The sequence below is a fragment of the Nicotiana tabacum genome, chromosome 16 (assembly GCF_000715075.1).
Source record: "Nicotiana tabacum cultivar K326 chromosome 16, ASM71507v2, whole genome shotgun sequence".
Taxonomy (NCBI): Eukaryota; Viridiplantae; Streptophyta; class Magnoliopsida; order Solanales; family Solanaceae; genus Nicotiana; species Nicotiana tabacum.
The window spans coordinates 102,904,771-102,917,468 of NC_134095.1; the positions used below are offsets into that span (position 1 = coordinate 102,904,771).

The window sequence follows — 12,698 nt, forward strand, 5'->3', positions numbered from 1 at the left end:
GGAATGTATAACTTTGGTCCTCAAGCTAGAACGCCCTCGAACCAAATGAATATTGCACTGGTAAATAAGAACAAAGTGACAAAGTATTAAGAGCTTAAGAGAAAGACAGTATATTGCTTTGTATTGGGTCAATATGATCCATTTTACAAATGATCAGACCCACTTTATATAGTAGGGGAGTCCTACTCTTGGTACAATTCTAAATATTATAGAAATCCCATGATTGGCTAATTAATCGGCCTCTTCTTTATACGTGTCGGGATTTGTGCCGTGATCTTCGCCCGATTGCAGATATTTCGTCTTTCCGTTATTCGACCCAGTAAGCTTCGCTCGATCTCCATCTTATTCGGTCTCGATCTTGGCCGATCTCAATCTTGGTTGGTCTTGATTTTTGTCGGTCTCGATCTTAATCGTTCTCTGGGTCTCGAGCTCGGCAACCTAATTTTGCCCATAGTTTGATATAAAACGAAGCTGATCCTTGACTTATCATATTCCAACCTCGACCAGTCGCACAAAAAGGACAAGCTCGAATTTGACTGTATAGGAAACCTTTAGGAGAAAAATTAAATGGTAGTAGTACTAAATTTGATTTTGATATTGATACAATATTTTGAAACGGATAGAAAAAGGAAATGTCTATAAACCATACCAAACAACCAACACACACCCCTAATTAGAATCGTGGTAAAAAAAAGGTACTCCCTCCGGTTCAAAATAAGTGACTTTCTGACTTTTTTCTTGTAGTCTAAAATAAGTGATTTTTTCAAATTTCAAGAATGAATTAATTATTTTTTTCCTACATTGCCCTTGGAGTAATTAATGTTGGAGTATGTGTTAGGAATGTTTATGTGAAGAGATAATAAAGATTAATATGGTCAATTTCATTGCTAATTAATGTTAAAATGTAAATTTCTTAATATGTGCGAAAACAACCAAAAAATCATTTATTTTGGACCACACGAGTACCAATATAAGGGCATTCCCGTTATTCTCATCAAAGGAAATGACAATTGGTACCATCGGAAACTTCTCATTACCTGTATTTGTTGCCTCTGGTCTTTTTATTATTCTTACCCCTCTCAGTATTTGGCGTTAATCTCAGGCTTCCATTTCTCGTTCTCTCTCTCATTTTCTCCTTCTCTCTTCATTGGATCCCTCTTTCAAAAGCTTCTTTCAGGTTATTCTTAGTATTTCATCACTCATATATTCATTATTGTGTTTGATTTATAGTGAACTAGCTAATCTTATTAGAGATTTGTGTTTTTTAAACATAATAATTCAGTCTTCATATTACTTTTCTGTTGATTGGAGATAGTTTTTTTTTTTGTTGGTTGATTTGTATCTATAATTCGATAAAAGTAGTGGTAAAATCAACATTTCCCTCTTTTTGGTGGAAACTTTTCGCAACATTTACAGCTTTCGGTGCTTACATTTGATTTGAGGTTATTTGTTTCAGGTTTAGGCGTTCTTAGCTTTTTTTTTTTTTTTTTTTTTTTTTTTTTTTTTGTGTGTGTGTGTGGTTGATTTGTGGTGTTATATATTGACCTTAAGATTAAATCAAGTTACCCTTCGATCTATGAATTGTATTTAGAGCGGTTTGAATTGTGAATTTAAATACGCAACAAATCAGCTCCATTCATTCCATTTTATGGTATTCGATAGGACATGGAGTTTATGTTGTTATTTGGAGTTTATGATGTTGGTTTTTAGTTATATACTGTGTCAGTGATAATGGAGGAAAATTATTAAAATAATATTTGAAAAGTTAGTTTCATTGAAAATCACATCATATCAAAGTTTAAACTTTGAACAGCTTAATGAATTTAAGTGTTTTGCATTTTAATTTTGATTAAATCTTCGAGTGGCAATGATTGATAATAATTTCTGTGTTGTTGAAACAAGTAATATGGAGTAAGAATAGAGAGACTGGCGAAGGAAAATGTTTTCTGTCGGTAAGTGATTGAAGTCATTTTCCCCTTTTTAAGAAAATATTGTTCGTTGACACAAAACCAGGAAATGAATCTATCATGGAAAATATTTATCAGGAGATGTTTTGCTTCTTAGTATGAGACAGCTTTGTAGAATAAGAAGTTAAATATCTTGAAACATTGCAAAAAACAAAGAATGATATAAATTGGGGAGGCAGGCTTTTGTATCCATTTATCACTTGATGGATAAATCCAATTTATATTTATTAATGTATTTGATTTTTTGATCTGGTGCATTTTTTTCAATAGGGATCATCAACAAGAAGGGGAAATGGGGTTAACATTCACCAAGCTTTTCAGCCGGCTTTTCGCCAAGAAGGAAATGCGAATTCTCATGGTTGGACTTGACGCAGCTGGTAAGACCACCATATTGTACAAGCTCAAGCTGGGGGAGATCGTCACTACTATTCCTACCATTGGTATGTACTTCAGTTAAATCTAGCTTTGTGATTACAACATTTACATTTTTGTTTCCGTATAAGTTTCAGAGCCACATCTAAATTACCTCTACTGCATAACTTTAGAGTTTCATACACGTAAGCTATGGTTAGATATTTCTTTCCTCCAAAGAGAATCCACTATAGGATAACTAATGATTTGTTGAAACTGTAGAATTTGACGCACATTAGAATTTTAGCATTCATTGTATAACTTTTTACAAATGGCATATAGAAAGGCACTTCTTGAATTAAATAATTATTCAGCATTAGCATCTTTGATCAAATCTGGTAACATTGGTTGTTTATGCATCTTTGATCAAATCTGGTAACATTGGTTGTTTATGCATCTGGTGCTGCATCATCCTATTTGTTTTTGTAATTTTTCTGGCCTATTATGTTAAATGATGGTCTACCAGGTTAACATTTCTTAATAGGATGAGGTAAATCTTTCATTTTTTTTTGGTGATGAGCTGGAAGGAGGAAATAATTTGTGTTTCTGCTGCATTTTTTTGGTTTTAAGATAAGCATGTTGTCTGTAATTCTTAAAAAACTTTTCTATAAATAGTTTAAATACACATAAAAGAGAGTAGTTTTTCTTGATGGACTAAAAAGGAAAGTATTTGTTCCGTTTCTCCTTTGCTTTTGTTTACACAACCTAGGCGAAAATGTTGTTGTCAATAGTTAATCAATCCTGTTGTCAGCTTAATCCAAACTTTGTAATTGTATGCTTATAATATGTACTGCTTGTATGTGCTATCGGTCATAATTGATAATTTGCAGGTTTCAATGTGGAAACTGTTGAGTACAAGAATATCAGCTTCACTGTTTGGGATGTTGGGGGTCAGGACAAGGTATATATTGTCTTTAACTGTCTAAAGACTATAAGTTAACATAGCCTTTTTAAAAAGACTATAAGTTAACATAAAGTTTGGTTTGAGTTTGGTCTTTGTTGTAGTAAATGGGAAATAAGTCTTTATCTTTTTCCTTTTTTTTGATAGTTGAAATAAAGCTTTCTTTTCTCCCCTCTTCTTAGTTTTCCCTTTTTCCAGACTTCTTTGTGTTTTCCTGGTAGCTCTCTTATGCCCAAATAGTGAGGCCTTCGATTTAACTGCTTAACACATTCAGCTTGTTTCTTTTTCTTTGTCAGATTCGTCCATTGTGGAGGCACTATTTCCAGAACACTCAGGGTCTCATTTTCGTGGTTGATAGCAATGACAGAGACCGTGTTGTTGAGGCAAGAGATGAGTTGCACAGGATGTTGAATGAGGTAATAATTTTCGTACCTTTTTTTATTACTATTATTTTTGCCTTGAAATGAGATTCAGCCTCTAAATCTTTAAGCTGCATGGCAAAAAAAATTATGTGCCTATATTAAGTGAATAGTACTGAAATGTTCTTGAGTTGCCTGTGACATTTCATATTTGTACTAATATGACATATAGCGTGCCTAGTCTCTAGTCTACTAATATGTCTGAAATTCGTTTGGTGTGTGCAATGCTCAACTACCCTATATTTGTCATGAATGTATAAGCTTTGTAGTTATAGGTTCTTGAAATCTGCATTGTGTAGTAATTAGCTCTTCAAATCTGATACTCAAATCCTTGAAATAACTACTTCACTAGCAATTGCAACAGTCTTCTTCAAGAGTGTTTCAACTACCTAACACACATTATGTACATATGCTCAACTCTATCTCTTGAGTTGGCGTTCAGAACTTGATAGTTTTATATCATTATATATGACAGGAATATTTAAAAAGAAAATTTTTAGCTTTAAGAAAAACGTATCAACCTTAGGGTAATATAAGGTGGGACCATGATGCACAATGTACAATAGAGAAGAATTTCTGTAAGAGAGATCCAAAATTAATATAACTTTACCAAAGCAGATATTAAGGCAGTTTTGGTGACATGACTAGAATTACTATGCAATTAAACTAAATACTGTTTTCTCTTTAATCTTGTTTTAGTTAAAGCTTGCACCATAGCATTATTCAAGCTAAGAAATGAACTGGTTTTCCTTTTTACTTTTTTCTATAGATACTAAGTAATCAGCTCTTGATTTGGTGATGATTCGTGAACATGGACAGAATAATAGGTCAAAAACATGGATGAGAAAACCTAAACACTTGTCATCTTTGATGAGATTAATCTTGGATGGAACTTAATTTGATGCAGTTTGCAATTCCTAAACAGCGCCTTGAAGATATTACCAATTTAGGATATTGAAATGGATTCTGGCTAGTGTTGTAATTTACCCTTGTGATTTTGATAGTCCAACATCAAAATCTTAAATTGGTCATATTCTTTTATCATTTGGTTGGAGCTAGAGTAGCTTCAAGTTAGAGGGAGTTAATTGAGTTAGATATAAATGTACTTTGATCTGGGTTTTATAAAAATATGTCAAAAGTCTGACACTTCACATGGTATTCTGCATTATGTGATAAATTTGTATGGCAAGGTCGGAGAGTAATAGTACTAATGATCTCCCAGCTTTAACAAAGATAAAAGAATTATGCTGTTCCAAAGTAAAAGCAAAGTGGATAACTTGTGATTAGGGATTGCACCTAATGCAATTCAATTTGTCGGTGTTTCAAGGGGAGCCAAAGATGCTGTTTCGGTGATTTTGACTTGTCAACATTTTCTTCCTGAACAAATGGAGTGGTGTCATGTTGCTCAACCCCTAAGTTGCTCCGACACGACAGTTTAGATGCTGCACCCGTGTTGACATGACACTAGTATGAGTGTGGGTATGAGATCTGTACCGGATCTGTTCAAACAATTTTTGGACAGACGATTCAAGGCGAGATACAATTTGATTCTTGAAATTAGAACCAAAACTAGGGTAAATTGGGAGAAAATAGCCTTATCCAGGAAATCGATCTTTTACTTATCTAAAACTTGAAATTATAAAGAAAATCCACACATTACAAGCTATACATAAGTATTCCACAAAAATTCTCATAATTTAGAGATATTTTTATATTTTTATTTTTTTTGAATTATTTTTAGCCGGACTAGGATCCATATCCCTGAATCTTAGAATTTACGTCTCGAAGGATCTGTCTGACACCCGCACCCATGTTTGAGCAACTTAGCTCAACCTCTTTTGTTCGCCTCTTTGATACATTAATATTTAAAATGTTATTGCTGGTAGGATGAATCTCATAGTTGAGACAGTTCAATTTCTTTGGTCCTTTGTGAAAATGATAGTTTGACTATTTTGGAGAAATATGTAAAAGAGAAGATTCTTACTTCTGCTCTTTATTTAATCAAACAGGCAGAGAACTTGCAATTCTTTGCTCTATGTTTGCACTGATAAATTTGTATGGTTGAGTCCTTATTTTTTGCTTAAAAAAAACACAGACAAAATAGTGAAGGGTGAATAGGAGCAGGTAGCAGTCAACAGCTTATATGGAAACCACAATATCTGAAATGCTTTAACTGCTCATAGCTCATGCTTACTATGCTCATCTATCTTCCAGACTTGTATCCATGTAGCTAGTTTCATTATTTATTAAACAACAAACTGCAATATAAACTGGGGATCTAGGATTTGTGTTTTACTGATTGGTCCGTGGAGTTTAATTGTCATTACTCTGCCCCAGGATGAGCTTCGGGATGCTGTGCTGCTTGTTTTTGCTAACAAACAAGATCTTCCTAATGCAATGAACGCTGCTGAAATAACTGATAAGCTTGGACTTCACTCTCTCAGGCAGCGTCACTGGTAGGCACTCTGCTAGCAGTTATCATTTCCCTTGCTTCTGGAGGCACTAAATTTTGTCTCGCTGCTTTCAGGTACATTCAGAGCACTTGTGCAACATCTGGAGAGGGGCTCTATGAGGGTCTTGATTGGCTTTCTAACAACATTGCCAACAAGGTACGTGTACTCTTTCTAATTGATTAATTGCCCATTTGGCCAAGGTGCAAAAATCAGCTTATTTTGAGAAGTACTTTTTTTCAAAAGTGTTCTACTCAGAAGTACTTTTGGTGAGAAGCAGTTTGTGTTTGGCTAATTAGTTTGAAAAGCACTTCTGCGCAGCAATTAGTGTTTGACCAAACTTTAAAAAACTAGTGTATTTTTCTCAAAAGTGCTTTTTGGAGAGAACTACTTTTTTCTGCTTCTCCAAAATTGCTTCTGCTTCTCCTCAAAAGCATCCTTCCAAAAGCTTGGCCAAATACCTCAATTTTTGGCCAAAAGTGCTTTTGGCCAAAAAAAGCACTTTTAGCCAAAAAAGGCTTGGCCAAACAGGCTATAAATTTGGCTTTGTATCTTTTTCTTTGACGATGGAATTACCTTCCTTCTCTTTGTTTATCTCTCATGTCCTCTATTTACAGTCCTAAGGTGACACAGAGTTTTTGCGGGTTGATCCTGGATGCAGGCGTGTTTTTATCTAGTTTCTTTTCCCAAGTCTGTGGCTATGAACATTGTCTTGACAGGCATTTTGCATCTTGTTAGGGCAATGAAATGGCTCTGTAATACTACAGTTTGGAAAATATGCAATGATGTTTGTCTAGGTTCAAGTTAATTTCATAAATTTGTAAACAAAGACTAGTTCTTTATGAGAATTTTGTTAATGGTTAATGATTGTACTTTCTATTTTTTTACCGCTTAAATAATACTTTTTGAGATTAGAAATGGCTACCTCTTCTAGTTCCTACTGAAGACCTCTCTAATCTACATGATTGAAAGTCGGTGAATCTCTTAGGTTTTTTGACATGAAAAAGATTGTTATACTTGGCCAAATTGTGCATAAACTTGTAGTTTCTTTGGGCTATTTGTTTTTCAAAAAAATATCTATTACATCAGGGAGGGTGGAAGTGGAAGAGGATGCTATGCTACCAATGGGGTTTGAACCATTAGCCCCAATCGTGGGACTGGGAGGCAAGGAGCTCACCAAGTGAGCTAGCCTTAATCCCCAAGTAGTGGTGGCAAAAAAAGATAATTATTTACCCATATTATTCACTAAAAAATGGGCTGGATAATGAATTTTTTAAAAATGGGTCAAATCTTATCCATATTATCCACTTAAAAAATGGATACGTGATGGATAACTAATGAATTTAACTTACATTTGGAAAGACTCAAATTGAGGGTTCCTCAAATTTGGGAGACTAGGAATCCTCTCAAAAGTGATCATATTCAAGAAGTCATAGATAACATGGATATCCATATTATTTTATTATTTATCGATTAACTCATTTTTATACATATTAAATATGGATCGGATCAAATATTCTATTTCTTTTTATATTATCCGTTTTTGATCAACTTATATTCGACTCAACCTGTCCATTTGCCACCCCTATCTCCAAGTCTCTTTGCGCTTATAGATCAATGGTGATTTGTAATTCAATTCTTGTTTTACCTTAAGGCCAAACTGCTAAAGCTTCCTTCATTTTGAGTTTGTCTCGTCCCGTGAGATTGACGCAATACCAATAGCATTTTTTATGGATAAGCGTAGGGGAGTTTATTGAGCAGAGGTAAGACATTATTCACTCGACGATTATTGTCATCAAATCTTTCCTCCGACGAAAGTTGGTACTTAGGTCTATTTTGTTACACCCCACACCTAAATAAAGCTTGGTAAGTTTGGCTTCTAGCGCGACCAATCAGCCGACGACGCGTGTGAGGGTGGAAGGTCTTATTTATTTTCCGGTCACATCAAGTTGAGTCACTGGAAAGCAGGATGACTATCTGTATTGGGTAAAAATTACAATTTACACGTGAATGCCGCTCGAGCAGACATGTGGCAGTGATGATAAGGTGGAGATGAGTCATCAGATAATTAATACTGGATGCAGTCATGTAACCGATATTTGTAGATTTCGAGAATATAAGAATCGGGAAAGAGAATTTTAAAGTAAAGTACCGGTTGAAAAGAACAACACTAGAGAAGCAGTCATTACAGAAAATTACAATATTTATTCCCAACGTTATGCAGCCATCAAAGAGAGTTTTTATTCATCTTTAAGAAGGCTTGATTTTGAGATCTTATCTCATTTGGTTTAACTATAAATAGTAACATTTGTACTCACTCTTAGGACACGAAATACTAGAATCACAAAAGCTATCTCTCTTTCTATCATTTTCATAAGTTTTATACAAGGCTAATATTGAAGCTCTACAATTATTATTGATCCCGAAGGGATCAACCTTGAATTTTAAACTTGTTCTTTCCTAAATTATCTTTATTTTATTCCTTTATTCTTTGTTAATTTATTAATCAGATCAACTTATCTATGTGTCTATAAACTATACATACAAATTCTACTGTACCTTTCTAGGTGTAAACAAGCACTCCATCATCTAACATCATTAACTACAAGCTAAAACAAGGAGGCTCAACAGGCAAATCAGCCAAACACATGGAATTAAGAGCATACTTGAGATTCAGTTAAACCACATCACGCTTAGATTGAGTAATCTTGAAATATGTAACCATCTTATCTAAAAACTTAAGCTGTTAGAGAAAACATATTTTTTATTTATTTAGTTGTATCTTCAACATGCCCCTCATGTGCATACTTATTTCTTTTTGATGAGTCAAACGTGTAATTTTTTCCCATAATACATGGTAGTGAAATTCAAACCCAAAATCTCAGGCTGCTCTGATATCATGATAAAGTAATGCCCCAAGCTAATGCTTGGTGTTGTCATTGTATTTATAAGTAGATCTCCAACAAAATCAACTTTTTTTTCTTGCAAAAATAGTTCAAGCAAATACTTTTTGAAAATTCTGAAAACAATTTTACTAGACTTCAAATATATGACATTTTACTCATTGAAATAATTAAGAACCTTAAAGAATTTGAATATCCATTATTTTTATTTACTAAAAAATAGCAATTTTAGTTGAATTTGTTTTTTCGTTTTTATAGAATAAATTGCTAATAAGTCATCGAATATTCTTGATGGGTTGTCATTATAAATTTTAAGGTGTAACTTTTTGTCTTTATAGTCGCTAAACCTTCAGTTATTAGTTGTTTTACACTGTTTTCTTCAGCAATGGCCTTGATCTTCTAACTTGTTGCGTTTCTATAAATGTGCCTAAAATTCGAGTAACAAGTAAACTTGTAATGTGATTTTAAGGATACGTGATTTCACTTAATACCAATTGATTAACTTGGAGATAAATGATGGAAATTGACAAGAATGTAAAACAAACCAATGCTTGGACAATGCCTTCAGGCTGACGAACCCTCGAGAGTAATGGAGTTGATCACGCCCAACTCTAGTCCTTAAAAGGATAAGCGGTCGCTGCAAATATAATCCGGTCTAAAAGTCCGGAGTCGAATCCCACAGAGAACTAAGGCTTAGCTACAGATGTTCACGATCACCGAGAAGACAAGTTCGAACAATTCCTAACTTATAGATATTAAGATTCTTGTGTTTAACTAATTAACTAACAAATTAAATAGTAAATTAACAACTAAAGATACTAAGGGTTAGAGACAAGATTAAGGAGTTCTAGAGTTATGATTTTCCCTATTGTCGGAATCCTTCCAGCTACGTTTTCTATAAATTCGCCTAAGCATTCTCTACCGATCATGAGCGCTCTGACTGTCATAACTCTCTCCCGAGTAATTACCACAATTTACTAGACATATTCTTCCGAATTACGCTAGTTGGCATTAAGTATGACTCACTCGGATCACACCCAAGGTTTCGTTATCCCTAATCCCACTTTTAAACCCTCTGTATTGATCCCTCATATACGTTAGGAGTGATGTTGTTCAACAAATACCTAAATATGCAGTCTCTCGCGAGTAATACACACTAAATAGGCATAGTCGATTGAGGGCTCTTCAACCAACCACAATAATAACGTAGTTGAACAAATAGAGAAAATACTACAGCAAATCTATATTAACGTAAGAGGAAAATCATCCTCCAATAGGTTCCATCAAAACCCTAGATAAAAAATTATCTATTCATAATAGTATGCAAAACTACAATATTAGAATTCATAACAATTAATAGAAATAGGAAGAACGAAGGGAAAACTCGTAGAAGAATTCTCCGCCTTGCTCCTAGTGTGTTCTTGCTTCCTTAGGTCGAATCCCCGTCTCCTTAGCTTCCTTAGGTATGAATTATGTCAAAATTATGTCCAAGGTGCTCAAAATACCGTTTTTCCATGTATATATACCAAGTAGGATCGGGCCCAAATAATTATACCTTCTCCTACGCAATAAAGGACACTTTTCCAGGTCAGGACGTCCGCGACCGCAGATTGGACCGCGGACCTGACCGCGGATTGTTCGGAATTTGAAAAAATGTAAAACATAAAAGTTGTAGTCCTTTGAATTAGATTTCCAACCATATATTGTGGAGCCTAAATGGAGTTTTGAGCGAAACGTTATGTGTATTTTACTAGACAGTACACAATATGCCTACTCGATTCTTCTTTCGTTCTTAGCTATCATCCGTTGATCCCCGAACATGATACCGGATTAATAACACACAATTAGTGCAAAACACTAGCGATTAAAGCGCAAACTCAAATGAACTGCAGTGAATTGGAATGTAATAATCGACTAAAATACGTAATTATATCCTATCATCAACACCCCACACTTAAACCATTGCTCGCCCTCGAGAAATCAAACTACACTTTATACAGACATGACCTTTTTAACAATTCTCCTAACTCATCATACCAAGAATACATAAAATAGACTAAGCACAAAAGCGTAACATTTTCACCTCAAGATTTGACTCGCAAGTACCTGTTGATACCCAATTTTTTTCCTATGTATTTTTCATGTACAAAATACTTTCAAATTAACATATGTACGCATATATAAGCATTCCCAAGTGTTTTAGAATTTTTTTCCAATTTTTAAAGATTTTTTAAATCAATTTATTGCTCATTTTAGCAGTATAAAAACCAATAATTATTTCCAAAATTATCATTTTGGTGGATAATTTGTTTTATTTCCCATATTTATACCAGAATAATTTATTTTATTCCCATATTAATACCAAAATAGAGTTAAAGTAATTTTTATATATTTTTACAAATTTATTTGGTATTTTTAAAGCTAAATTGTATATAATTGCAATTCTAGCCTACTTTAAGATTTAATAGCATTTTTATAATCATAAAATTGGTTCCAAAATTTTTAAATTAATATTTATATATTATTAACTGATCCAGTACTCTTAATTTACTTTCAAAATTATTTTACTATTTTTTATAAAATAAAAAGGGAAAAACTGGCTATTTAAAATCTGGCCCATTTTTATTTCAATCATAGCCAAATTGACCCCCCTAATTGACCCAATTTTGAAACCCAATTGGACCAACCCAATTCTAATCTAACTCGACCCCCGACCCAACCAATTAACCCGCCTGGCCCTTTCTTTCAATCCAGGCCGTTGATCATTTAGATCAACAGCCCGATTACCCCTTACCTTTTGTAATTCACTAACCCTACCCTAATCCCTCATTTCCATCTCTCAGCCGCCTTTGAATACTCTCTCTCTCTCAAACTCTCTTGAAGGTTCCTGAAACCCTAGCCTCTCTCACCCCCTTCAACTGCAATCTCACCGGAACCCATGGCTTCTCAGGCTATGGATGGCCTGTACTCAACCTCCTCCACCATTAAACCTTGGGTGTTCGAAGTTTCGAGGTCCGACCTCGATGGCGTCCTTTCAAATCTCTACAGATCCAAGGTTCTATGGCCTCTTCGGCCTGGCTCCAGCGTATTCAAGCATCAGAAGCCTATTTCTGACCTCTCCGACTCAAGATCGGATCTTCTTCCAAGCCTTTCTCATTTCTAGGGTTTCTCTGAAACCCTAAGCTATTCGAGGTTTTTCTCTGGTTGTTTTCTTATATCTATGCTATGTCCGTGCTCTACTTGAGTTCTTAAACATTTTCCCTAATTTTCTTTAAAAAATTACTTCTCTTCGATTTAGGGTCTCTGAAAAGGTTTTAAATTTTTTTCTGACTCCTCTTCTTCTTCTCTTTGTGTGAATATGTCTATGCTATGTTTTTATGTTCTCTTTTTTACCTTGCATGTCCTTCTCCTGTGTTCTTATGTTTGCCTTATTTTGCATGTCCTTCTATTGTGCTCCTTTCTTTCTTCTACTGGTTTCTATATCATGCTTTCACATGTTTATTTTATGTGTTCGTTTACTCCTATCTTCCTTTACTGTATTTTCTACTAAGCTTTTAGGTCTTTAGTTGCCTTCTTCTGGATTTTGTTTGAGTTCTTTGTTAAACATGTTTCCTCTACTGTTCTCTTAAGTGCTATACTATCTCGTT

The 12,698-nt window shown here is 34.4% G+C and overlaps 1 protein-coding gene across 1 annotated transcript; it reads left to right on the plus strand.

The window, feature by feature from the left end:
• Positions 1–999: 999 nt before the first annotated feature.
• LOC107810189 (ADP-ribosylation factor 2) lies at positions 1,000–7,023 on the plus strand. Its single transcript, XM_016634937.2, has 7 exons — positions 1,000–1,177; positions 2,238–2,407; positions 3,209–3,279; positions 3,576–3,695; positions 6,036–6,154; positions 6,226–6,307; positions 6,766–7,023. Exons 2-7 carry the CDS (start codon positions 2,260–2,262, stop codon positions 6,769–6,771), a joined length of 546 nt encoding a protein of 181 aa, XP_016490423.1. The 5' UTR covers positions 1,000–1,177; positions 2,238–2,259; the 3' UTR covers positions 6,772–7,023.
• Positions 7,024–12,698: the final 5,675 nt, after the last annotated feature.

Coding starts and splice junctions, on each gene's coding strand:
- LOC107810189 (XM_016634937.2), top strand. CDS start 2,260: ATGGGGTTAACATTCACCAAGCTTTTCAGCCGGCTTTTCGCCAAGAAG. Junction 3,280..3,575: donor ATGTTGGGGGTCAGGACAAG/GTATATATTGTC, acceptor TTTCTTTGTCAG/ATTCGTCCATTGTGGAGGCA. Junction 3,696..6,035: donor TGCACAGGATGTTGAATGAG/GTAATAATTTTC, acceptor ACTCTGCCCCAG/GATGAGCTTCGGGATGCTGT.